General features: G+C 34.3%; 1 protein-coding gene across 1 annotated transcript in view; it reads left to right on the top strand.

The window, feature by feature from the left end:
- The window catches only part of LOC126966579 (uncharacterized), a 121,841-nt gene that overhangs the window by 54,271 nt on the left and 41,824 nt on the right, over positions 1-25,746 (top strand). The window contains exons 7-13 of the mRNA XM_050810714.1: positions 6,547-6,718; positions 11,061-11,189; positions 13,743-13,888; positions 15,578-15,794; positions 17,030-17,304; positions 17,662-17,843; positions 21,343-21,534. Of these exons, the coding sequence (XP_050666671.1) occupies positions 6,547-6,718; positions 11,061-11,189; positions 13,743-13,888; positions 15,578-15,794; positions 17,030-17,304; positions 17,662-17,843; positions 21,343-21,534 (1,313 nt within the window). The remainder of the gene's footprint in view (positions 1-6,546; positions 6,719-11,060; positions 11,190-13,742; positions 13,889-15,577; positions 15,795-17,029; positions 17,305-17,661; positions 17,844-21,342; positions 21,535-25,746) is intronic.

The following is a 25,746-nucleotide window of genomic DNA, read 5'->3' as shown; positions in this document are numbered from 1 at the left end:
ATATACAAATATATGTCGACATAATTATCAACAGTTGTAAGTTTCCTTAATAAATTAAAATGTTATTTAATACTGTTGATAAAAAAGGATTATAAGATTAACGATACATAAAGCAAAAAATCTAATAAAGTCACACCTGAAAAATGAAACCCTGAAATGTGAATAATGGATTGGACGCTGTTCATTGCTCCTGTTGGCTTATCGATCGTTTTCGCTTCAACGGTGTTATTCTAAGTGCTAGGCAGTAGACTGCTCTGTGGATCTATATACGTCGTATGTTTGCTATAAATATATAATAAGTAGTAACCACTCCAGTTCTTGGAGTTGAATAAAAATATATATTTCTTAGTTTTCAATTTTTACTGCGAACTTTACTTGTTGCAGTTTGGTCATGTAAAGATGATGGAAGTAGGTTTGTATGATGGAAGATAAAGCAATAGCTTTATGTCGATCTAGGCCTTCATCGGAACAGGAATACAGAAAAGGGTACAAGTTAATGGAGCCAGATATTTAATAAAAAAATAATTACTTAACTTACACACATTTATTGAAGTAGGCGTTACTTTGCGGAAATCCATAATTATACAAATGATTTAAGTTTTATTTAGTGTTAATTGCGCCAATATTTGTTTGACGACACGAGACTAAAAATCAGTCTCGTGCCAGATTTTGGCGAGACAACACGTCCTGAGGATGCCTCGTGTAGGGGCGAAACACGTGTCGAATTGTTTAAAAACAAATATTGGTGGAATTAACACTATAGAAAACTTAAATCATTTCTTACACACATTATTTAACTGGAATATAAAAGAGTTTAATAAATAAAGACTTTTATATGTACTACTACAATGCGAGTAATAATTAATTGAATTATTACTTTAGGTATATGCATAAAAGCTTAATTATTTATATATTATTTTTAATAATTTGCAGGTCAACATTTTCAGTTTAATTTACACAAAAACCTTTTGTAAGAATTCAATTACAATTTCATGCATTTTAATATTTTAAAATGTATTTTATTAACCGACTTCAAAAAAGGAGGAGGCAATTCGTCGGTATGTTTTTTTTTTATGTTTGTTATCTCATAACTTTCGACTGGGTAAACCGATTTTGATAATTCTTTTTTTATTGGAAAGGATATACTTCAAAGTTAAGAGATTTGGTCAGAATTTGGTTAGGTTCTGATTATAGAATCTATGACAAAGTAACGGATCTCTTCAATTCTTAGGAGCTAAGTAACGATACTCGGCCAAATCTTTTTTATGCTATCCGGACAATAATCATAACTAGAATTAGATTAATTAATTAGATTGTATAAATTATACACAATTATTTTTATACTTTTAGTGCATATTATATCTATTGTTTTGGAATTGTGTTTTTGAAGTCGGATGTTTTTTTGTTATTTTTTTTTTATAAAGTAGCGTAATGCTACCGTTTATCAAAGAAACATCGAAATAAAAGTATACATTATATATAAATCCAGTGTCCTGCTGTTTATTTCCAGTGAACTCCCTAAACTAATGAACGGATTTTAATGGGGATTACTTCATGGAGTGCAGTTTAGTTCAACCTGAGAGATTTGGGTTCCATAATTATTTTTATTTCCAATATTTGTTTAGTATGAGCATATTTTCTATGAGAGAAACTATTGACGCACTGTTTGACAGTTCTGCTGTGAAACAATTTCATTAAAACAACAATTCTTGCTGTTGTGAAAATATATTGACAAAAAAAACTGTATTTTATTTATTATGTACAGAACAACGTCAGTCGGGTCAGCTAGTATCCAATATAAAATCAATGTAAAGTATCGACTATATAATATTGTTTTATTCTTCAATATCAGTTCGGCTCGAAGGGAGTAATGAACCGTTAAATTTAGCAGGTAGACTCATCTCAAGTTTTTTTCCCTCAGTTTTACGTGGGGGTATTTTTCTTTATCTTTCCTTCCAATTTACTCGGCATATCTTTTATGTATCCTCGAGCTTTTGACTATATGGATTATACGATTGAAGAGAAAGGTTTTCATTGTGTGTGTATTTATATGATTTTCATATATTATATGATATTATATTGAATTTGATTCTTGTTTTTATGTCTTGTTTCAATTATTGGAGACGAGCAGGATGTTCTGCTGATGGTAATTGATATGCCCTGCCCATAACAATGCAGTGCCACTCAGGATTCTTGAAAAACCCAAAAATTCTGAGCGGCACTACAATTCCGATCGTCACCTTGAGACATAAGATGTTAAGTTTTATTTACCCAGTAATTTTACTAGCTACGGCGCCCTTTAGACCGAAACACAATAATGCTTACACATTACTGCTTCACAGAAGAAAACGGCGCCGTTGTGGTACCCATAATCTAGCCGCCATCTTGTGCAAAGGCGCCTTCTACTGTTAAATTTGTGACCTCACACCTACATGATTTCATGAGCTAATGTCTCCTAAGAACTCAAAGATACAAACTCAATCAGGACCATTGTTGTTGTACTCGGAGTGACTTCATCAAACGAGCCCTGAGGGAAAAGTTGATTTCTATATGTATAAAAATTTACTAGTGGGAGGCTCCTTTTTACCGGATGCCGGCTAGATTATGGGTACCAAAACGACGCCTATTTCTGCTATGAAGCAGCAATGTGTAAGCATTACTGTGTTTCGGTCTGAAGCGCCCCGTAGCTAGTGAAATTACTGGGCTGATTAGACTTGACAACTTATGTCTCAAGGTGACGAGCGCAGTTGTAGTGCACAGCTCAGAATTTTTGGATCTTTCAAAAATCCTGAGCGGACTCCATTGTATTGGGCAGGGCGTATCAATTACCATCAACTGAACGCCCTGCTCGTCTGGTCCCTTATTTTCATTAAATAAAATTCTTGCATCATACAGTAAACCTATATAGAATAAGCCTTGCATTTATTTTATTCATTTTTTTCATTTTGAATTAATTTTGTTCGTTTTCCGTGTTATCTATTCTTCAAAAATCAACGTAATACACATTTTTTTTAAACTGTTTCCCACCATGTTTGCCGAGGTTGTCATCACTAGTTTTACTACCGCCGACTCTCGCTACATGTCCAACAGCGCCAAAATGGCGAATATCAAACAGGCACATAAGCACTTTGATAGCTGCCAGTCCAGTGGTATATAGTAGAGGTCAGTGAGGAAATGTATGTTCAAGTGAATTTTAACCCAATTGTTTATTATGACTGTAGGAAAATGATATTAAGGTAGGGCACGATTCAATTTCCTCGATAGTACATTGAAATTACGCGGTGATAGCGCCCTCACCCACTTTTTGAAAGCGATTAAATTTTGTATTGTTCTCAGACAAGTGAATCCATTTTAGAGGTGAATTATTATGTAAATTTTAATCCCTGTTCCCTATTTAAAAGCGAAAATGATAATATTTTTTAATGTGACCCAGCCAGTTTCGAATCTTTTAATTTGCGAAGAAATAAATGTAAAAGTTTGAAATCTTAATAGTTATCTCATACTAATAGCATTATATAAGTAGTTTGTTTTATGACAATAAAGGGCGAGACAAGCTTATGGTAATTGATACACCCTGCCCATTAGAATGCAGTGCCGCAGTGCATAAGATGTTAAGTCTCTTTTGCCCAGTAATTTTACTAGCTACGGCACCCAGATCGAAATACAGTAATGCTTACACATTACTCCTTCACGACAGAAATAGGCACTGTTGTGGTACCCATAATCTAGCTTTCATCCTGTACAAAGGTGCCTCCCACTGATAAATTCGATATACATCAAAACGGGATATCTAACCTAACCTAACACACATAAGACACCTGTAGATTATTGCTTAAAAATTACAAGTTATATTTCATAATTTTTTATTTATGTCTGTTAACCTAAGTTACAAATTTCATATATAATATGATATACCTATTTATAAAGATAGATATATTGTTACATTGATGAAGAAAATATATTCAGTGTGCGACTATTATTATTTTTTTCTCCACTTGGCAACGAAACTAACAACAGTAGTAGAAAGTATTTTCATTTTTTAACCGACTTCAAAAAAGGAGGAGGTTCTCAATTCGTCGGTATTTTTTTTATGTTTGTTACCTCAAAACTTTCGACGGGGTGAACCGATTTTGATAATTCTGAAAGCTGGTGCTTTCCGTGTGGTCCCATTGTAATTTGGTCAAAATCTGACAATGGCATCCATGAGAAAACCATAAAAGTCTTAAATTTGCTATACTTTCGTATAGCAAAGTGGATGATAAATATACGAATTACTCAATATCGCGGTAATCGATTTCGACGATTCTTTTTTTATTGGAAAGGATATAACTTCAAAAATAATTTGGTGAGAGTTTGGTTACGGAATCTATGACAAAGTAACGGAACTCTTCAATTCTTAGGAGCAAATTAACGATACTCGGCCGAATCTTTTTAATGCTATCTGGATATTTAGGTCTACCATATAGAATCAATATACTAGTTATGGTAAAATAATTGTCGTAGTCGAATATGATGATCAATGGGACTCCTTAACGACTTACAGTAAGGGTGCGATCTGTGGCAGAATTTCCAACCGTCTGTAGTCAAATTGCAAAGCGCTTATCATTGCTACATTGAAAAATTTAGTATATCTACACATATTTACATAAATAGTTAGTTTAATTACAAATTGTTTAGCGTTTATATGTGATAAAAAAAATTAACAAAAAAAACAAACGACTTCAGGAACACAATTCCGAAACAATAGATATAATATGCACTAAAAAGTATTAAAATAATTGCGTATTTTTATAAAACTACTTAATTAATCTAATTCAAGTTATGTGATAAAAAAATTTAACAAAAAAAACAACCGATTTCAAAAACACTATTCCGAAACAATAGATATAATATGCACTAAAAAGTATAAAAATAATTGCGTATATTTATACAATCTAATTTTAGTTAGGTTATTGTATTGTTTGAAGTCGGTTGTTTTTTGTAATTTTTTTTATCACATATAAACGCTAAACAATATGTAATTGTTTTAAATGTAAAACCCCCATTTTTAAAACAAATTAAATTTGAAAATAATTAACATACACAAATAATATACTCTCACGGAACGTGAGAGGTCGCAGGTTTATGTCCCGCATCGTTCATAAATTGAACGGTTGGCTTAGTGGAAGATTGCTCGTACAGAACGCGAGGGTTTGCGGGTGCGAGTCCCGCATCTTTCTTGATTATTATTTTCAAATTTAATTTGTGTGTGTATATAAACGATTGCTTAATGCAGAAGAGCTTAAGGTAGTAGTTTGAAATAAATTAACAAATAAGAACCTACTTGAACATTACTATTTACATTAGGTGATCACCTACTCGTTATGTATATAGTTCACATTGATTTTTATTGAAATACTAGCTGACCCGGCCAACGTTCTTCTAACGACAAAATTCCCAGACCGGGGACCCAGTGCTCTGTGAACGGCTGGATCTCTTGGCGTTGCGTAGAGACGTCGTTTCATTGTGTGTCTTCTACCGCATTTATCACGGGGAGTGTTCCGAAGAGCTGTTTAACCTGATTCCTGCCGCTGAATTCCACCTTCGCACGACACGCCACAAGTTAGGATATCATCCTCACCATTTGGATGTGTGGCGGTCCTCCACAGTGCGGTTTTCAAGGAGCTTTCTTCCACGTACTACAAAGCTGTGGAATGAGCTTCCTTGTGCGGTGTTTCCGAGACGATACGACATGGGTACCTTCAAAAAAAGCGCGTACACCCTCCTTAAAGGCCGGCAACGCTCCTGTGATTCCTCTAGTAGATATTAGAAGTATTTATAATCACTCATTAAACAACAAAAAAAAACATTCGAAAACAAATGCCTTAGATGAACGGTTGCGAGAAACACGGCAGGCCACAAATATAAGTCAAAATGAAAAAATAACGGGTTGCTCTCCGGGAGTGTCGGTAAAAGTGAAAACTTGAACATTAACATTGTGCATTTTTGAATATTTTGGAATGGTTATAGAATTGTTTCGCACGAATCGCTTTATTTATCAGTATAAAGGTACTAGAGCATTCCTACCAAATTTCAATTCTTTAGCTCCAATGTTTCCAGAGATATCGTGATGAGTGACTATATACGTGGAAATCTCTTATATATATATATAGATAGATAAAACATTTTACACTTCAGAACTATTACAATTATTTTACATTTAAAAATTATCTTTAATTAACACTCTCCCAGAGAGTTACGAATTCTCGATCAGGTCACATGTCCTGACGCGAGTTTAACATTTTATACCCATTCAAAGAAAAGTGCTCAACGCCGCTAAAGAGGTTTTCACTTTTAAAAAAGGTTAGCTTAAGTATTCGTTATGAGAATTAAAACAAAATATACAACAGTGTAAGTTGGTATATAGATAGACGAACTAATCTGTATACAAATTTAGAAATAGCTAAACAGAATTCGTGTAGCATAACACCTAAGGCTCAAACCATGTCATACAAGCCGTGAAGCGTGTTATTACACGGTTAATAATTAACATTGTATGTTCAACAGATTGCGACTGGTTGTACCAAGATGTGTCGTGTAGATCGGCTCCTTGTGTGTTGGCCAGTCCTGGCTATCCGGGCCTGTATCCACCACATCGCCGCTGTCGATACCTGCTCGCTACTAACTCAGTACATACGAGGGTCAAGATAATATTTACATCTATCATTCTACCACGAAAGTAAGTTTTTTTTTCCTTTTTTATCATAAAAACTTATTTTTTAACATTTTGATTACAACCTAGCTGGATGGTCGCTAGCGTTGGAAATGGTAAAGGTTTATTTTTATTTATTTATTTATTCTTAATGATACATCAACCGTACACACATAACAATTTCATAACAATAGCCAGGAAATTACATTACTGATGCCAGTATCTATAACAGATGTACACAACATTCACAGTTGCTGCTGTGACAATTATTAACTATTACATACTTATTATTACCTAATTACTAATATAATATAAAATAAAATTTAATAACAAATTAAAGTTGAATATAGACTTTAAGTTAAGTACAAAAGTTAAATTTTTAAATATAAAAAGAATAAAAGATGTTTTTTTTTTCTATAAATACCGAGTGGTTTTTATTTATTGTAATGTTTCCGAAGATTACGTTTAAATTCTTGTAGACTATTGGAAAATATGTCTAAGTTCACTATTTTTTATTTATCTCATTGTACTGCTTAAGCAGTTGTGGTACTGGTGAAAATGACCTTAAGTTTGTTCGATAGCGTGGTATATCAAAAATACACGAATTAGCTTTGCGAGGCATGTTGTGAGGGACGTATATTTTAACAGCTTCTAATAATTTAGGACAATAAATAAAACCATTTATTAATTATATGAGAAAACTAAACCTAAATTATTTCGTCGGTTATAGAGAGTGTTCAACTTAAAAAAGTTACTTCTGTCACTATAAGTGCTTCTGTGGGATATACCCTGAGCACTATATGCCAAGTATTTAGTAAATCTCCTTTGTATGGTTTCTAGTCTTTGCGAGTGAATGCTATAGCTTGGGCTCCAGACTGTGCAAGCATATTCTAAAATACTTGAGTATTATATAAAGTGATTTTAGTATTGATTAATCTGAAGTCTTTCGTGATTCGTTTTAAAAAAGCCAGCTTTTGTACACCTTTTAAAACTACAGAATCTATGTGTGCCTTAAAATTTAATTTTGAATCCACGATAATTCCGAGGTCCTTTGTTTCAAACACCTCCTCGAGCTCAGAGTTATTTATGTAATAATTATATTATACATTAGGAATGGTTTTTCTGGTAAACCTCATCACAAGACATTTTTTTGTGTTTAAGACCATATTAATATTATAACACCATACCTGTATATTATTGAGATCAGCCTGAATTAAATTACAATCACTATTATTACTATTTACTCTATATATCATTAGATCATCGGCAAACAGGGAAGCTTGACTATAACTATGACTTTTTTAATGATATCACAGATAGGGAAAGGAGCGACCGCACTCAGGCTATTAAATAATAAGTAATTTATAAAAAAAAACAGATCCTTTATCAATAAAAGTAAAGATATAATTATAAAGTGGTATAAATTACTTTATTAATGAAACCATAGCTTAGGAATGGAGCAATAGCCCGCTATTTAATAAGTAAATATATTTTTATTGCAGAATTTAAAAAAAAATGCCTGTAAACCAAAACACAAAAATACTTGCATATTACAATTTCTCAATTAATAAAGTGTAATACATTTAACGTAAACGTTACACAATAAATAAATTTTAGGTTTATAAATTTCCAAGAAAGATTAATCACAAGTTAGTAAATTATATGTTAGCCGTTTAATTATGTTTAAATATATTTCCTTGGTAATATCAATGTTTTCATTCACCGAGCGAAAGTCAAAGTCCTAATACAGTCTAAATTAGTCGACGAAACTTATTTGAACCTACCTGCCGTTGTTCCTCGGGTTATATTATTCAGAAGGAAAATTTGTTAATAAAATACTTGAGTTTTTGTTCGTCTCCCTTTTGTTAGCTAAGTTCCCGCGCACCGGAAAATTTCAAAATTTATTCCCTTTCCCGAGCTGGTGAGCGTGCAAATCAAGTTTATATTAAGATAATTATAAAGTTCTTTATGATTAGGTTATGTTGTACCTTCACTAACTCTTTAATCAACTTTGTTTTGGGCATTTTTCTCAATGTTTACTGAGGTGTAAAATAGACAAAATTGTTTTTTTTTTAAGAAAAAGGGACAAGACGAGCTAGACGTTCAGCTGATAGTAATTAATACGCCCTGCCCATTACAATGCAGTGAAATTACTGGGTTTTCCCAGATTGAGACTTGACATCTTATGTCTCAAGGTGACGAGCGCAACAATTGTAGTGCCGCTAAGAATTTTTGGGTTTTTCAAGAATCGCGGAAGAGCGGCACTGCTATGTTATGCGTATGGTGTATCAATTATTACCATCAGCTAAGAGTCCTGCTCGCCTCGACCCTTATTTTCGTAAAACAAAATACGGTACTTATAACAAATACTAAATACAAAACTTTTTATCAGCCTAAATGTTTTTGTAAAAAGCTGACTACAAAAAGCTATCTACTTTTTATTTGTTAAATTGTATTTGCAATTTACAAGCAAAACTTAAAATCTTAGCAATGTTACGCTAAGTCACATTAGGTACAAAGGTGGCACTTTGACGTCACTTTGAAGCATACGATATTAGTACTCATTAGCAGAGTAATTTCATTCGCTACACTTCAAAGTGAAACACAATAATGCTCGTACGTTACTGCTTGACAACAGAAAATGGCTCCATGTGGTACCTAGCTCGAATCGTAAGCAACAATATTATTTCACTGGCAAATATACAAAATATAGTTGTAAATAACATTTTATTTATGACAGTAAGGGACGAGACAGAGCAGGTCGTTGAGCTGATAGTAATTGATACACCCTGCCCATAACAATGCAATACCGCTCAGGATTCTTGAAGAACCCAAAAATTCTGAGCGGCACTACAATTGCGCTCGTCACCTTGAAACATAAAATGTTAAGTCTTATTTGCCCAGTAATTTCACTAGCTACAGCGCCCTTCAGACCGAAACACAATAATGTTTTAACACTACTCCTTGACGGTAGAAATAAGCGCCGTTGTTGTATCCATAATCTAGCCGGCATCCTGTGCAAAGAAGCCTCCCACTGGTAAAACTATTAAACAATGAAAAATCATTCACAAGCCTTGAGAATTTGATGTTATTAAACAGATTTTCCTGGAATAATATCTCTCTCAATATAACCTATAAATTCTTTGAAACAAAAAACATATCAGAAGCATTGTTGAAAACCGCAATAAAAGAATTTTTTCTAAAAGCATTATCGTACCCGTATAAAGTTCTGTTCGTTTGAAATAGCTGACGAACTAAATCGGTTTAGTGAGTAAATAAAATGACGTCGTTCTGTCTGCTACCCCTATTCGTTACTTAAAAATTTACAGTGACATTATCAACTTTGTAAAGTAGGGCGTCCATTCTGTTTAATTGATGCTTTCAATTCTGCTTGAGCTATGAATAGGTTAATTGAAATTCAGCTGAATATACTAAAATATAATGTCACAATGGATTACAACATTTCGAACTGCTGAACAGTTTGTGTAGCGTTTATTATTATTACCACTTTCGTTATATTAGTGGGTACTAATACCAATGTAAATAACAAAACTTAAATAAATATTTTGGTGTGGATATAAAAAATGGATGGCATTGAATTATCATGGAAGTGACTCTTTGTTTCTTGAATGTTTTTTATGTTTTTCTCATTCTAATTTACCTTTGATCACATCAGATCTTTTTAAATGGATAGGACACGAACTTTAGTGTTCCCATTGAATGTGGCATCCTGTGCAAAGGAGAGGTTCCTTCAATCGGATGCCGGCTAGATAATGGATACCACAACGGATCCTGTTTCTGCCGAAAAGCAGTAATGTGTAAGTATTACTGTGTTATGGTCGGAAGAGCGTCGTAGCTAGTGAACTTACTGGTAAAATGAGACTAACTTATGTCTCAAGGTGACGAGCGCAGTTGTCCAGAAATTTTGTGGTTTTTCAAGAATCCTGAGCGGCACTGCATTGTTATGGGCAGGGCGTATCAATTACCATCAACTGAACGTCATTATCGTCTCGTTCCTTATTTTCATAAAAAAAACTATTATATTTTGTTTTATGTCACCTCCGCTAAGGGACCCAAGATTTACTCCTAAATAGATGACTTTAGAATGGCTAACATCACAGACATTTGTTACGCATGCTTTGTAATGTAGATATCAAACACAATAGTTTGCTGAGATTTATAAATAACTATTATTCAATTAATCAAAAAAAAGGAAAAATGGAAATTTATTGTTTAAAAGTTATAAATTCATACTTAGGTATATACCTACGTCTGGGTTACAGCTTAGTGTTGATTTTAGATCTTTTCCATCGATCATTAAATTTATGATAATACAATTATTAATAGCTATTTTTTTTATGTTATCTAGTCACTGCTCATCGGATTATCTAACTCTTCGGGCCGGCAGTTCACCTTCCGCACCGCTGTTAGCTTCTATCTGCTCTGAACGAAGCGCCACGCTAGAACAACCAGGACCAAATTTGCTGTTAGAATTTAAGTGAGTGCGTACAACTATTTATTCTACCACTATAGTAATAACGACATTTGAGATGCATGGTAGATGCCCCAGATGTGTCAGATCCTGATTCCTGCCGCTGAATTCCACCTTCGCACGACACGCCACAAGTAAGGATATCATCCCCACCATCTGGATGTGTGGCGGTCCTCCACAGTGCGGTTTTCAAGGAGCTTTTTCCACGTACTACAAAGCTGTGAAATGAACTTCCTTTTGCGGTGTTTCCGGGACGATACGACATGGATACCTTAAAAAAAAGCGATTATACCTTCCTTAAAGGCCGGCAACGCTATTGTGATTCCTCTGTGTTGCAAGAGAATGTGGGTGGCGGTGATCACTTAACACCAGGTGACTTGTACGCTCGTTTGTCCTCCTTTTCCATAAAAAAATAACTTGTGGGTTTTGAATGATACCTCTGCAGAAATACTATGAGGTCTAAAGCCATTAGGAGGGATCTACCTAATTAAGCTAAATCTTTAATAGAATTGTGTTTATGCCATTTTTTATTTTCATAAAAGGCGTGCTAATAGTTATAATGCAATGTTGTGTAATTAACATGAGTGTTATTTTACCCCTTATAACACTACAGTTACATACAAGACTTCATCTATACCATATTAACCATTACACTATCCAAACGAGTTTTGTAATGTTGTACTGAACTTCATTACAACACTCGTTTGGATGATGTAATGGTTACTAGGACTGGCTTTTTTAATGTTAGCAGTAAGCTAACTGTTTTAGAATCTTTAAAAGAGGATTCCAAGCATGGGTGTAGATAAATAATATTATCTTATAAAGATATGCACATCGCAATGCATTCAATACCTTTTCTCGCTAATAACTAACTCAATCCGTCTATGACACGCATCTAGGTGACCTCGGGGATGAAAAATTGCAAATATGATATGCATTCGCTTCATCAACTTTTCACCATTGACATTGATTGACATGCGGAAGTCCGTAACGCAGTAGATCCGTTAAAAACGAGTCATTACTTTATTGTCAAGAGGACCTTCAATATTCATCTTCAAACAATTCGACGCTAGTTTCGCCTCTACACGAGGCATCCTCAAGAGACTAGTCTCTGATCTATATCTCCCGAGGGCGCCTCGTGTAGAGGAAAAAATGTGTCGAATTGTTTGAAGGCGAATATTGGCGGAATTAACACTCAGGAAAACTCAAAACATTTACGGATTATGGATATGGATTTGGATAATTTTGGATTTCCACATAATAACGCCTATTTCAATAAATTATTTTTGGAAAAGTTTATTTATCACGTTCCATTACAAATCCAACTAGTGCATTAGCAAAATGCCATATCCTCTAATTTATACATACGTCACCATTTAATCTGTGGTTGGCTAGCTTTTATATGCATAATTTATTGATTTGTTTTAATCAGGTAACGGTAGAAAAATATGTAATGAAATATATCTTTATCTTTATTGCACACCACATAATAATTAAACATAACAAACATCGAGACTACAAAAAGCAATAGGTGGCCTTATCGCTTAAGAGCGATTTCTACCAGGCAACCTGTAATGAAGTTGTTTTAGTTGAAAAAATAACAGAAGGTAGTGTTATCGATATGCATCTAATTTAAACATACACATACAGTAAATAATTCCAAGAAAAGAACTAGTAATGAATTTGTCACAGTAATAAATAATGATTACCTTTTACTTACTTTCTAAAATTATTTACCGAACCTTATCATCCATTCACTGACGAGACGAGCAGGAGGTTCACCTGATAGTAATTGATACGCCCTGCCCATTACAATGCAGTGCCACTCAGGATTCTTGAATAGCCCAAAAATTCTGAGCGGTACTACGATTGCTCTCGCCACCTTGAGACATAAGATGTTAAGTCTCATTTGCCCAGTAATTTCACTAGCTGCGGCGCCCTTCCGATCGAAACACAATAATGTTTACACATTAGTGCTTCACGGCAGAAATGGGCGCCGTTGTGGTATCCATAATCCAGCCGGCATCTTATGCAAAAGAGCCTCCCACTGGTGAAAATGTTCGATGATACTGCAAAAAGAGAGAAGATAGTCTATATACAGACAGAAAATAACAACATAATATTTTATTATATTATGATTAATAATTGTTCGATAACCTGAATGGACTATATAGATAGTAAATAATAAAAAAAATATGATTCGAATGAGAACCTGTCGGTCAATTCTAGGCCCTGTTAAAAATAGAACTTTTCATCCACCAACATTGATTTCCCCACTTAATTGCTCCGCTTTAGTTTCCTCTACAGCATTCAATTGCACAGTAGTTTCATTAGGCGCATTCCGATTAAAACCCAAAAATGCTTACATATTACTGTTTCGCGGCAGAAAAAGGTGCCGTTGTGGTACTCATAATCTAGCCGGTATCCTGTGCAAAGAAGACTTGCCAAGTCTGTTTAAGTACAACCATTCCGAAACAATAAAATTTATAACATCTGAGTGTCTTTACTTCTTTTTAAGAAACCTCTTTTTAATTATTTGATTTTGTTGTCTGTGTTTAGTTCCGGTCCCCTAGTTCCACCTTACGATTACAATGGGTTCATCGCAAGGTTGGAGTTCCTAGAGAAGATAGAAACAAGTGGACCACCGCCAACAGTGCTTGCAGCTTCGGAACCCTTAGCTGCACTTACCCATCATACACATCATGGTAAGTTCAATTAGCGATATTATATAATTTAACGACCACAGATCCTCTGATGTTAATGGCATAAATTCAAATGGATTGCATCGGGTTTGCCTAACGATTAAGATTAAGGAAAGCTATTGTAGAAGGGATTGGTAATTTAAACGCAATTCAAATTTAAATATCTGTGTTTATAGTTTCCACTGACAATTTATCATCGTTTAACACAATTTGGGAAGCGTTACCCCTTACAATTCACAATAAGTTATGTTTACGCTAAGCACGACTGTCACAGTGATGATATTACCAGCTGTTAGTTGGCACTACAGTAGTGCCAACTAACTTACACGAATCAAATTAGCTAAAGAATTGAATATAGTTTGCTATTATAGTTATTTCTAAAATTATAGTTATAAATATATAAAACAGTACTAACACAGTAAGTAGTTAAATAAATGTTATAATTAATTGGAATGTCTAATCTAATCTAATCAATCATATGTCGTAAACTTATAATGTCAAATAATGTCAAAAATGTCTAATGTCTTATGGCAGTTCATGACGTTGGTAACGCTTATTAACACATAAAGTAATCAATCCTATTATCCTATTAATATTATTAATGTGAAAGTTTGTATGTCTGGATGTATGTTTAAAGTTCTTTAACGCAAAAACTACTGAATGGATTTTGATGAAACTTTACAATAATATAGCTTACACACCAGAATAACACATAGGCTATTATTTATAAAACTATCGTGTGAATTATACTTTACATGGCAAAACAACGTTAGCCGGGTCAGCTAGTATTTTAATATTGCTGCCACTATTCACACTTTCAAGTTATATTCGTATCTCTACTAACTATCGATAGCAACTTCGTAACGAATTGAATACAAATCGGTGTTAATAGCTAAAAAGCTGCTTTATCTTTAATGGTAAGTATTATAAAAAAATTATGTCTAATATATAAAATTCTCATGTCGCGGTGTTTGTAGTTAAACTCCTTCGAAACGGCTTGACCGATTCTCATGAAATTCTGAGTGCATATTGGGTAGGTCTGAGAATCGGACAACATCTATTTTTCATCCCCCTAAATGTTAAGGGTGGTCCACGCCAAATTTTTATTTTTTTATTTTTACGACATTTTTTTTATTATGAGTCAGCATTAAAAAATACATACAACTTCTTATTTTCACCTATCTAGGATCAACAGTTACTTTTGTATCGCGATTTTAATACCGGCAATACAACGTTTACTGGGTCAGCTAGTAACACTATGAGAACGCAAGTAGCAGCAGTATACATTCATCATTTTTGTGACTTATAATAAAAATTGAATAATTTGAAAGGAATATGAAAGCACTTGTTGAATAAATGTATACTGTAATATTAAAAAATATATTTTTTCTTTCTATCAGCAAAACTAATTAATTATGTTAATAATACAATTATTTTTTGTTAGAAAAATTGAAAATGCAGTTAATACATCAAAGATCTTCTTTTTAAATTTGATATATTAATAGGATGTCATGTGTCAATGTCATGTTCAAACATCGTGAATTATTTTATTTCTTCAGAAAAGTATCATTAAGTTATAATATGCATCTCACCATAAAAAGCCTTTAAATTAAGTAAGGAAAGGTTACCATATTTGTAGCAATTTATATTCTTGGCAAGGAAATATTTTCGCAATAAAACCGTATTTCACAGGGGACAAGTTAGCGATAGAAAACGATGTTATATCAAACGAGATATCAATTAACGGTCGAGTGGGGTGTGGTGCGACTGTGAGAGGGTATGGTGCGGGTGGAGCGAGATCCGGACATTTTGATACTAGATCTTCTGCCTGGAGAACTCAGTGTGCGATACATTTGCTTGGCACACCCGCAGATGTTGTTCAAGTTTCGCTGTTTAACTATAATCTAAGGTAAAGTATTTTGTGTCTTGTATATTCTGTAGCTAAAATTTAAAGGCTTTGTTTGTTATAATTAATTTTGAACTTAAATAAAAAAATGTAAATTATTACACCTTATTGGCAGAGTTGATGACATAAAAATTCTACTACTTCTATATATATATAATGAAAATGGTGATTGTTTGAGACTCTTTCACGCCTAAACCATCTGATCGTATCGAAATGAATGTACCACCATTCGATGCGAAATGTATCCTAGATTATCCCTGTTTTTCGAATTCCAACGTTCCTTCCTTTTAAAATTCGTCAAGCGAAGCGGGCGGGAACGGCTATTATCTAAATAAAATAAGAAATATATACTGTGTAATAATATTATACATGTGACAGCGATTGTAAGAATCACTCAAAAACGACTGAGTTGATAGTATATTAACTAATTTAGTCACGGGTAACAGTTAGTAAAGACAATGGAACTTTGCAATTGCAAAATTGCAACACCGCAGTTATGTTATAACACATAATATAACCCTGTAGTTAATAAACATTGTAACTTGTAAGTTATTCTTTAAATTTAACTGGTACGTCTGACTTTTCGGAATTCTTTTAAAAAAATGTCACGAAATGTATTTATTATTTGGTAAAAATATAATGTAATACATAAAATACATAGTTCTGTAAGTTCAGAAAAAGCACGTACACCTTAAAGGCCTGCAACGCTCCTGTGCTTGCAAGTGAATTTGAGTGGCTGTGATCACCACCAGGTGACCCGAACGCTCGTTTGTCCTCCTTTTCTATAAAAAAAGTTCAAGCTAATTTACTATCATCGCTTTGTAAAAATTGGTGCTCATTTTTTTATTATTATTTCTGAGTATGCCTGAGTGATATATTTTTCAACGCCGAAATTGTATTTGTTCATTACACAAATAAAACTGAAATCAAAATTTTATGCACGATGCGGAACTAGAACCCGCGACCTCTCGCGTTCCGTGCGAGTGTTCTTTCCAACTGAGCCAACCGTTCGAGTAACGTATCGTTTATAAAATCTTGAATGATTTGTCAACTCTCAGTTTCTTAAAATGCAAATATTGAACGCGAGAGATCGCGGGTTCGAATCCCGCACCGTTCATAAAATTTTGTTTTCAGATTTATTTGTGTAATTCACCCTAGAAGTGATAGTTATCACTTTCAAAACATAACAAATTGTATAGTTGTTCATGTCAAATACAATCATAAAAACTACTTAATAGGTTGCAAAGCTGTCGGTCTCATATTGAGATATTGGAAGGGCTTCATGACTTTGGGAATCGTGGCGACCGATCCGAGAGATACGAGAGAGGGGACAGAGCACTTTTACGGGTTTGTGGACCCTCTGTGAGAGAGGCTCGCGATCCCTCTGGAAGATTCCTTGTCCGCCAAGCTGTCACTTCGAAAGGTGCTAATTTAACGATCTTGATTCGAAGAGCAGCGTCGCAAAGTGCTGATGAAGAAGAATTCGTTGACGGAGCATTTGCATTTCACGATGGTGAGTTTGTAAATATGATAAGTTTATCATAGTTTTATAGGGCCCATATTTTTGTGATCCTCATTTTTGAGTTATTAAACACATGCAACCGTCCTGTAGATATACCTGAGACATAATATAAATAACAGATAATTGTTTAGCACAAAAAGTAGATACAACATTAAAAAGTATTAAAGAGCAGATGTAGTACTTCATGGTAAGCAGCTTCATATTTCTACAATAATGGCGATATGATTTGAGCCATAACGCATCACAAAATCCAAAATGATGATGCGTACCACAATACAACCACACCAACCAGACTGCAAAACTACTAGAAACTGCTACTAGAAAGTACCGGAGAGTTTTGTTTCTCAGAACAACATGAAGGCACGGTATCTCCAGACGCCACATGTGCCTCAACGCACTACGGGCTTGCAGCCCCGCCCCATGGCGGGGTGTCAGCTCCAGCCCACCATCACGTGTTCTGGAACATAGAGGAGAGGCTCCTGTGTACGCATCGGTTTATACCCGCTGCCAATCAGAGCGTCACTATAGAGGTAATACTATTATTATAAACATCACCTCATACAATACCACTCCTTGGGACTGATGCCACTACTTGCGCATTCAATTTAATTGAAGCACAATAAAGCTGAAAAAATAACCTTAACTAAAATACAATATGTTCTCAGTCAATTTATTCTACTCATTCTTCTCATAACCAACATTTCTTTTTAGACGCTACATTTCAAATCGATTAACTATTAGGCTTAGCATATTAATCTTGGACAAAAAACCTTAGCCAAATTATTATTTTAAGGATTTCTTTCGACACGCCACAAGTTAGGATATCATCCCCACCATCTGGATGTGTGGCGGTCTTCCACAGTGCGGTTTTCAAGGAGCTTTCTTCCGCGTACTACAAAGCTGTGGAATGAGCTTCCTTGTGCGGTGTTTCCGGGACGATACGACATGGGTACCTTCAAAAAACGCGCGTACACCTTCCTTAAAGGCCGGCAACGCTCTTGTGATTCCTCTGATGTTGCAAGAGAATTTGGGAGGCGGTGATCACTTAACACCAGGTGACCCATACGCTCGTTTGTCCTCCTATTACATAAAAAAAAAGATTTCTTATAAGTAAGAATTATATTGGTCGGAAAAAGGCCACGAAATTATACGTGTCTCAACAAAGATTAGAATGCCAATAGCAACACTAGATGAATGATTAAAATTAATCACATTATTTTGTATTTGACATTATTGATAAAAATTTACGAGTTTGATGCGAAGAGGCTGTATGATGCTCATTCCATTCCCTGTTTTGTCCGCTATTTGTGTCATTACGTATTAAAGGCATTTCGAAGATCTTAAAATATTATAGCTATTTACCCCCTTATTCATAATAGTCTGCTAACTTAAAGCATTGCTAATTCTCACTCTTTCTTCTTCTATTCACCTAAGTCAGAATGAGAAAAAAGCTGCTTAGCGGCTTTTTAAAGTAAGCGGACCATTATGAATAAGGGGGTTAATAATTATTGTAAAACTGAATGATTATAAAGGCAAGCCAAATTCACTGTATTCCATAAATAGACACTCGACAAAAATTCTCTTTTGAATTTATAGAACTAGAAATTATAAAACACAAAGTCAGTGTTAAACACTTATTAAAGTGATCTGTATGCGGTTGTTATTTTGAAATTGTCCAATTTCAATTATTTGTTGTGGTTATTTCTAATGAACTTTGCAAATGGCAAGCTCGCTTAATAAATAAATAATTTGTGCTCTATAACATTCGCGTACAGCCACTAATATTGTATTCGCTGTGAACACGTTTTAATGCAATGGCTGTAGCGTGTGTACAGTAACAGTAGTGATTAAATTGATGTCGTTAAATATAAATACACTATTAATAATAATAACTACATGTAAAATATCTATGTATATGTACATGTGTGTTAACAGTCCATAGACATTTCTATTCCACGATTCTGTAATGCAATCCAGTCTATTTTTCCCTTGAAACTCTCTCTCTCACCCAAAAAACTCTTACTCTTGGTACATTTTACTTGAGATTTTAGTACAGCCTCTGTGGACCAATTTTCAACACTTTATATATATATATATATATATATATATATATATATATATATATATATATATATATAATAAAATGTTTTGCAATACATGTTTGTTAATAAAATATGTTTTAAAATCTCAATTTGAATATAGTCAATCATTTTCATCATCGATTGAAAAATCATTAGAAGTTATTTTCTCAAAATTTATTAAAGTGAAACTTTTATTACATCGTCTTTAACTTTTTCGTCTGTATGTTGCATGTCGCGTGACGGTCGGGCGGCGCCTATAGTTTGCAGCAGCTGACCGTGTAGTGTATAGACTATTACTCATTTGTGCCAGCGCTCCACGCTATTTTGTTTGTTTTTGTCAGTGTTTAATGTTAATGTTGTTACTTTTATTATTTCCCATTATCAATCCAATTTTCCAAGGATAAAATTAAGATTGATTAAGTGATCTTTATACCCTTAATGGAATATTATTCCAAAAATTTTTAGTTAAATGTCTATAATGTGAAAAAAAGTTTCATTTTTACCGTGGTTTCATAAAACCACACAATCCTTTTTTTTCATTATAATTCTTTTTGGTTTCACTTACTCCACCTCAGACACAAATAGCGCTTTGAAAGCGAAGACACGGTACGGAAACACTCCCAGTTGTCTATTTTGATCTATTAAAAAAATGCAACTATGCAATATTGCTTAGATCATTTATATTTTTAGATAGACTAATACGGCTGTAAAAACGATGATAAAAATTAAGTTTAGAACTAACCTCGATTTTGAGCAATAATTCACGTTCACCAGTGGGAGGCTCCTTTGCACAGGATGCCGGCTAGATTATGGGTACTACAACGGCGCCTATTTCTGTCGTGAAGCAGTAATGTGTAAACATTATTGTGTTTCGGTCTGAACGGCGCCGTAGCTAAGTGAAATTACTGGGCAAATGAGCCTCAACATCTTGTGTCTCAAGGTGACGAGCGCAATTGTAGTGCCACTCAATATTCGGGCTTTTCAAGAATCCTGAGCGGCACTGCATTATAATGGGCGTATTACCATCAGCTGAACGTCCTGCTCGTCTCGTCCTGTATTTTCATAAAAAAAAAACTAACACAAAATGTCATAAAAATCGCGAGTGTAAGACGCAGCTTGTCACGCACACTAAAGTAATAAAGCTGGCCATTTTTTATCGGTTGCCTAACAGCAAGAGACTTTATCTGGACGTATAAATTACGAAAGCAATATTATACTATACTAACCTATATATATCTTTATATATATAATTCTTGCGTGCGTGTGTATGTCACTGAACTCCTCCTAGACGGCTGGACCGATTTTATTGAAACTTTCTGTGTGTCTTCAGGTGGATTCGAGAATGGTTTAGATTCACAATTGAACTACCTCCTGAACGGCTGGACCGATTTTGATGAGATTTTTGTGTGTTCCAGTGAATTTGAGATTAATGTGTGTCTTCGGGTGGATACAAGAATGGTTTAGATTCCCAATTAAACTACCTCCTAAACGGCTAGACCGATTTTGATGACTTTTTGTTTGTTTCAGTGAATTTGAGATTGGTTTAGATTCTCAATTACGTCCATATAATATAATTCTCCTGCTCATGTGTATGTTAGTGAACTCCTCCTAACGGCTGGACAGATTTTTCAAATTTAAGACGTGTGTACAGGACAACGTCTGTTGGGTCCACTAGTATATATATAATAACCTATTAAGCTAGAGGACCCGGGTTCGAATCCCGGTAGGTGCAAGCATTTATATGATGAATATGGATGTTGTTTTCCGAATCATGGATGTTTAAATGTATTTATGTATGTTTAAGTAAGTATATTGTATTAAATATATCGTTGTCTTGTAACCCATAACACAGGCTATATATGCTTAACTTGGGGCAAGATAATTTGTGTAAAAAGTGTGTCAATATTATTATTATTATCATATTGTAATGCTACATTTCTACTCCCAGATCCAAAGGCTGGAAAGAATGTGGAGTGCTGAGCCAACCAGCTTGGTAGTACCTGGTGCTTCAGGATGCCGAACTGCTTGCGGTGATGCCGGCTGCGAGTGCCGCTCAGCCACGCCGCTTCACTATCATGACCACATCGCTCTAGTGGCCGGCGATGGAACACACCTCTCCTGCTTATGTGGAGACTTTCAAGTAAGTTTGCTTCGTTATCATCTTGCCAACAAGTGACATTTTTTTTACCTGGTGTTAAGTGATCACCGCCGCCGACATTCTCTTTCAACACCAGAGGAACCCCATTAGTGTTGCCGGTCTTTAAGGAACGCGACTGCTCGCAACTTTATTTACTTTAAGTAGAACCGTTATTAATTTTCTTGAATTGAAATTACTTAGTACAACATAACATAAGTTACATTTAACATGAGCTTTTAATCGAAATTTGGTCAATGCCGTTTCAAAGCTCTTAACTGACATTTTTAAGCTTAATTTATGCTCTATTAAAATAGTCAAAAAATGTTAATACGACCAATAGTTTCAGAAATATTAAATTGTATATCTAGGCGCTATGGATGGAGGTCACTGACCACTGTGACGTCATAACTTTACACTCGCTAGAATCGGTGCACGTTTTTTTGGCCTAAAGTGGGTTATAATGGAATAAAATGAAAAATTACTTAATTTTTGTTATGAACAAATGCTCTCACTGCCAAAGCTCTAAATAAATAAGATAAGAAATAAATGTTTTAAAGTTAAGATGAAATCAGTAAAGATATGAGTAATTTTTCAATTTGAATGCCGATGTACAATCAAGGCAGCAGAAATACCTCATTGCATCATTGCTATGATTGGTGAGGATACAGCTAATGAATCCAGCGTGCGTTTTCAGTTTAATCGCTTCCTAAGAGGAAACAATGATTTGGAAAGGAAGGAAGGAATACCAGCCTCTCAGAATTTTTTTAAGAAAGAAAAATAAACATTTATTTCAACACATACAAATAACAAAATGAAGCAATTTAAAAATATAAAAACGTGTGGTGTTTAAAAAAGGAGCCACTCAGCATGTGTTCCAACATAAGTGTGTTGCACCGATGGTCTTCTGTGACCCCCGCGTGACACATGAACCTCAAAGGCGAAACCTCGACTGAATTAAGATATTACTATACTAGCTTAACTTAAAAACAAGAAGAGATATAGAAGTAATTGTAATTAAAATTATAATTATACTAGCTGACCCAGCAAACGTTGTATTGCCGATATTAAAATCGCGATACAAAAGTAACTGTTGATCGTAGATGGGTGAAAATTTGAAGTTGTATGTATTTTTTAAAACTGACTCATAATCAAACAAATTTAAAAAAAAATGTCAAAAAAATTAAAAAAATTAAAATGGGCGTGTGTCCGATTTTCAGACCTACCCAAAATGCACTCAAAATTTCATGAGAATCGGTGAAGCCGTTTCGAAGGAGTTTAACTACAAACACCGCGACATGAGAATTTTATATATTAGATATTACTTAAATTAATGATAAGCTTACCGCGTAGAATATTAATCGAAACAGTTTAGTGGTTACTTCATAGTGTAATACTACAGCTTCCGCAGATCCGTTCAAGCAATAACAGCTGACGTCTGTTGTATTGGATCTTTGAACAATGATCGCGGAACGTGCCCCGACTCGTCAACTGATCTTTGACAATATTACTCAACACCCCACACCGCTACAATCCAAAAATATCTTTGATAAACGCAAGTGTAACCAATTTAAATAAAAGACTTTTTAAAGGATAAAAACGCGTGTAATTGTAACTGAGTTTATTTCAACCCTGAAAACGTGATCTCGAAAGGTTTCGATACGTCGATTTGACTAAAATAAAAGTTTTTTATCTGAATGAAGAAGTATGTGGATTTATACAATATATTATATATTATTTTACCTCACAAAAAACTAAAACAAACGAGTGTGCTTTCGACCACACGATCGAAGTTAAATATATATTAATTTGTAAAATTGTTCAAGAATGAAATGAAATTACAAAATAATCAAGACATCACCGTTCGCGTAACGCTAGCGTGCGTTTGTAACGCTCTCGTAACGCATTCATCAGCTTAATCCCCAAGTGAACCATGGGTAAAGAAGTTTTACTTCAATAATTTGAATTTTCGATTATAATTCATGCTTTTACCCGCTGATTCATAATGGTCCGCTAACTTTAAACAGCTGCTACCGAGTGTTATTTTTCACTCTGACTTAGGTCAATAGAATAAGACAGAGTGAGAATTAGCAATGCTTTAAGTTAGCAGACTATTATGAATAAGGGGGTTACCCTTTATATTACTATTCGTTGTAACGTACTTTGAATACGTAATTTATATATCTTTATCTACAGAATTTTATAGAAGTCCTAAGTCCTAAGAAAAAATATACGCAACATAAATGGCGTGGTGGACGACATAAAACAAGATCATAAAATTTTTGTAGAAAAGTTAACAAAAAGAAACAGCGAGAAATACGCTTAAATTTGTACATCATTAAGTCAAAGACATTTAAAATAAGTGTAGCTATGAAAGGAATGAAAAAGGAACCATAATTCCATTAATGAAATGTCTGTCGTTACATCTGACGATAATTGCTTGTCACAGAAAGGAAAATTCTGAGCAATGGAAGGAACCAATCACGAATCGCTTTCTTGCGACGGCCGAACAAATTAACTAGCTTATATAAATATCTTCGACTATATAACTGACTAATGAGTCCACAGCGGATTGTCCTCGTCTTTTTGTATTTTTCCTTTCCCTACTTGAACCGAAATGATTTCTACAAGAAATTTGAGAGGTTCTTGACTAATAAATACAAACATTATGTATTTTTTAGAGTCAAACAAATTGAATTGTTTAACATTAAAATTGTTCATTTGTTTTTAGTAATTGTATAGGTATAATGCGACATCCGGACGTTTGAGTTGACTAACCTTCCGAAATCGGCAAGAACGGCGTGATTTTGGCGCACCCACAGCGTTCTGTCAATGCGTATTATTTTACGTGTATCAATAAATTGCTTATAATTAGGATGATTTGAGTGAATGTATTTGAATGCTATTGAAAAAAGCTATAAGACCATGCAAAATAAACCACCTTATAAACAAAATAAGGGTCAGAACTTGATGAGGGAATAGTGTGCCGTACGGCACTTTCGATTTTGGTGTATCTTAAAAGCCTGTGCCCTAGCGCACTTGCCGATTTCGGAAGGCTATTAGTTAGAGCTCTGGATCAAATTCCGCTTTGTTCATAAATTTTCTTCATAATTTAAAGTCCAGGCAATATTACCCCGATAGCCCTACTATTTTGTTAAGATTATGAGTATTAGAAATACTATTCATTCGACGATGAGTAAATTGAATTCATATATAATCTATCTTATCAACTATAAGTTGTGAGTCTTCTTGAGTGTAAAGTACGCTAACGTTTGTATTTAATCAATTCGACACGTGTTTCGCTTTAACACAATGCATCCTCAGGAGATGTTGATACGACAAATTATAGCACGAGACTCAAGTCTTGAGTCCTAATTAAATAAATTTTCTATCTTACAATCTCTTTGTATGAAAGAGTTTATAATCTTTCATGTATATATAATGAAAATGGTCTTTGTTTGAAGCTCTTGCAAGCCTAAACCACTGATCGTATCGACATGATACTACCACCATTCGATGCTAAATTTATCCTAGATGGTTTATGGCTACTTATTCTTACTTATTAGAATTCCAACGTTCCTTCCTATTTGAAATTCGCCCAGTGAAGCGGGCGGGAACGGCTAGTATATTTATATACTTATACATCTAGTGAAAAGAGTGTCTGTGGTGAAAAGGTTAGTGTCGTTACCTTTCATCCCCCCTCGCCACTTCCCATGTGTGTTCGGGTTTCTAAATTCATATTATGTACTTTTACTCACCTTAGTTACGGTAAAGAAACACGTCGTGATGGCACTTACACACACATGCGAAGAAATTTAAAGGTTGTGTGTAAAATTGACATACACGCACTGGGTTTTCATGTAAAATAGGCGCACAATATAGACGGCTAGTTGCGGAAAATTGGCTGTGAACCAACCAACATCTACTCCTACCATCCTACTAATATTATAAACGCGAAAGTTAATAGGAATGTGTAGATGTATGTTATTATTATTATATTTTAATTAAACATTACAATAATATAGCTTACACATCAGAATAACACATAGGCTATAATTTATAAAGATAAAGTGTGAATTATCGATAATAATAATATAAGTATCGAGTAATCTATACTTAATATTATAAAGCTGCAGTGTTTGTTTGTTTGTTTGTTTGCTTGCTAATCTCCGGTACTACTGGTCCGATTTGAATGATTTTTTCAGTGTTGGGTAGTCC

Source organism: Leptidea sinapis, chromosome 10, assembly GCF_905404315.1.
Source record: "Leptidea sinapis chromosome 10, ilLepSina1.1, whole genome shotgun sequence".
Classification (NCBI taxonomy): domain Eukaryota; kingdom Metazoa; phylum Arthropoda; class Insecta; order Lepidoptera; family Pieridae; genus Leptidea; species Leptidea sinapis.
Note: the sequence above shows the minus strand (reverse complement) of the source record. Positions and strands in the feature narration are given on the sequence as shown.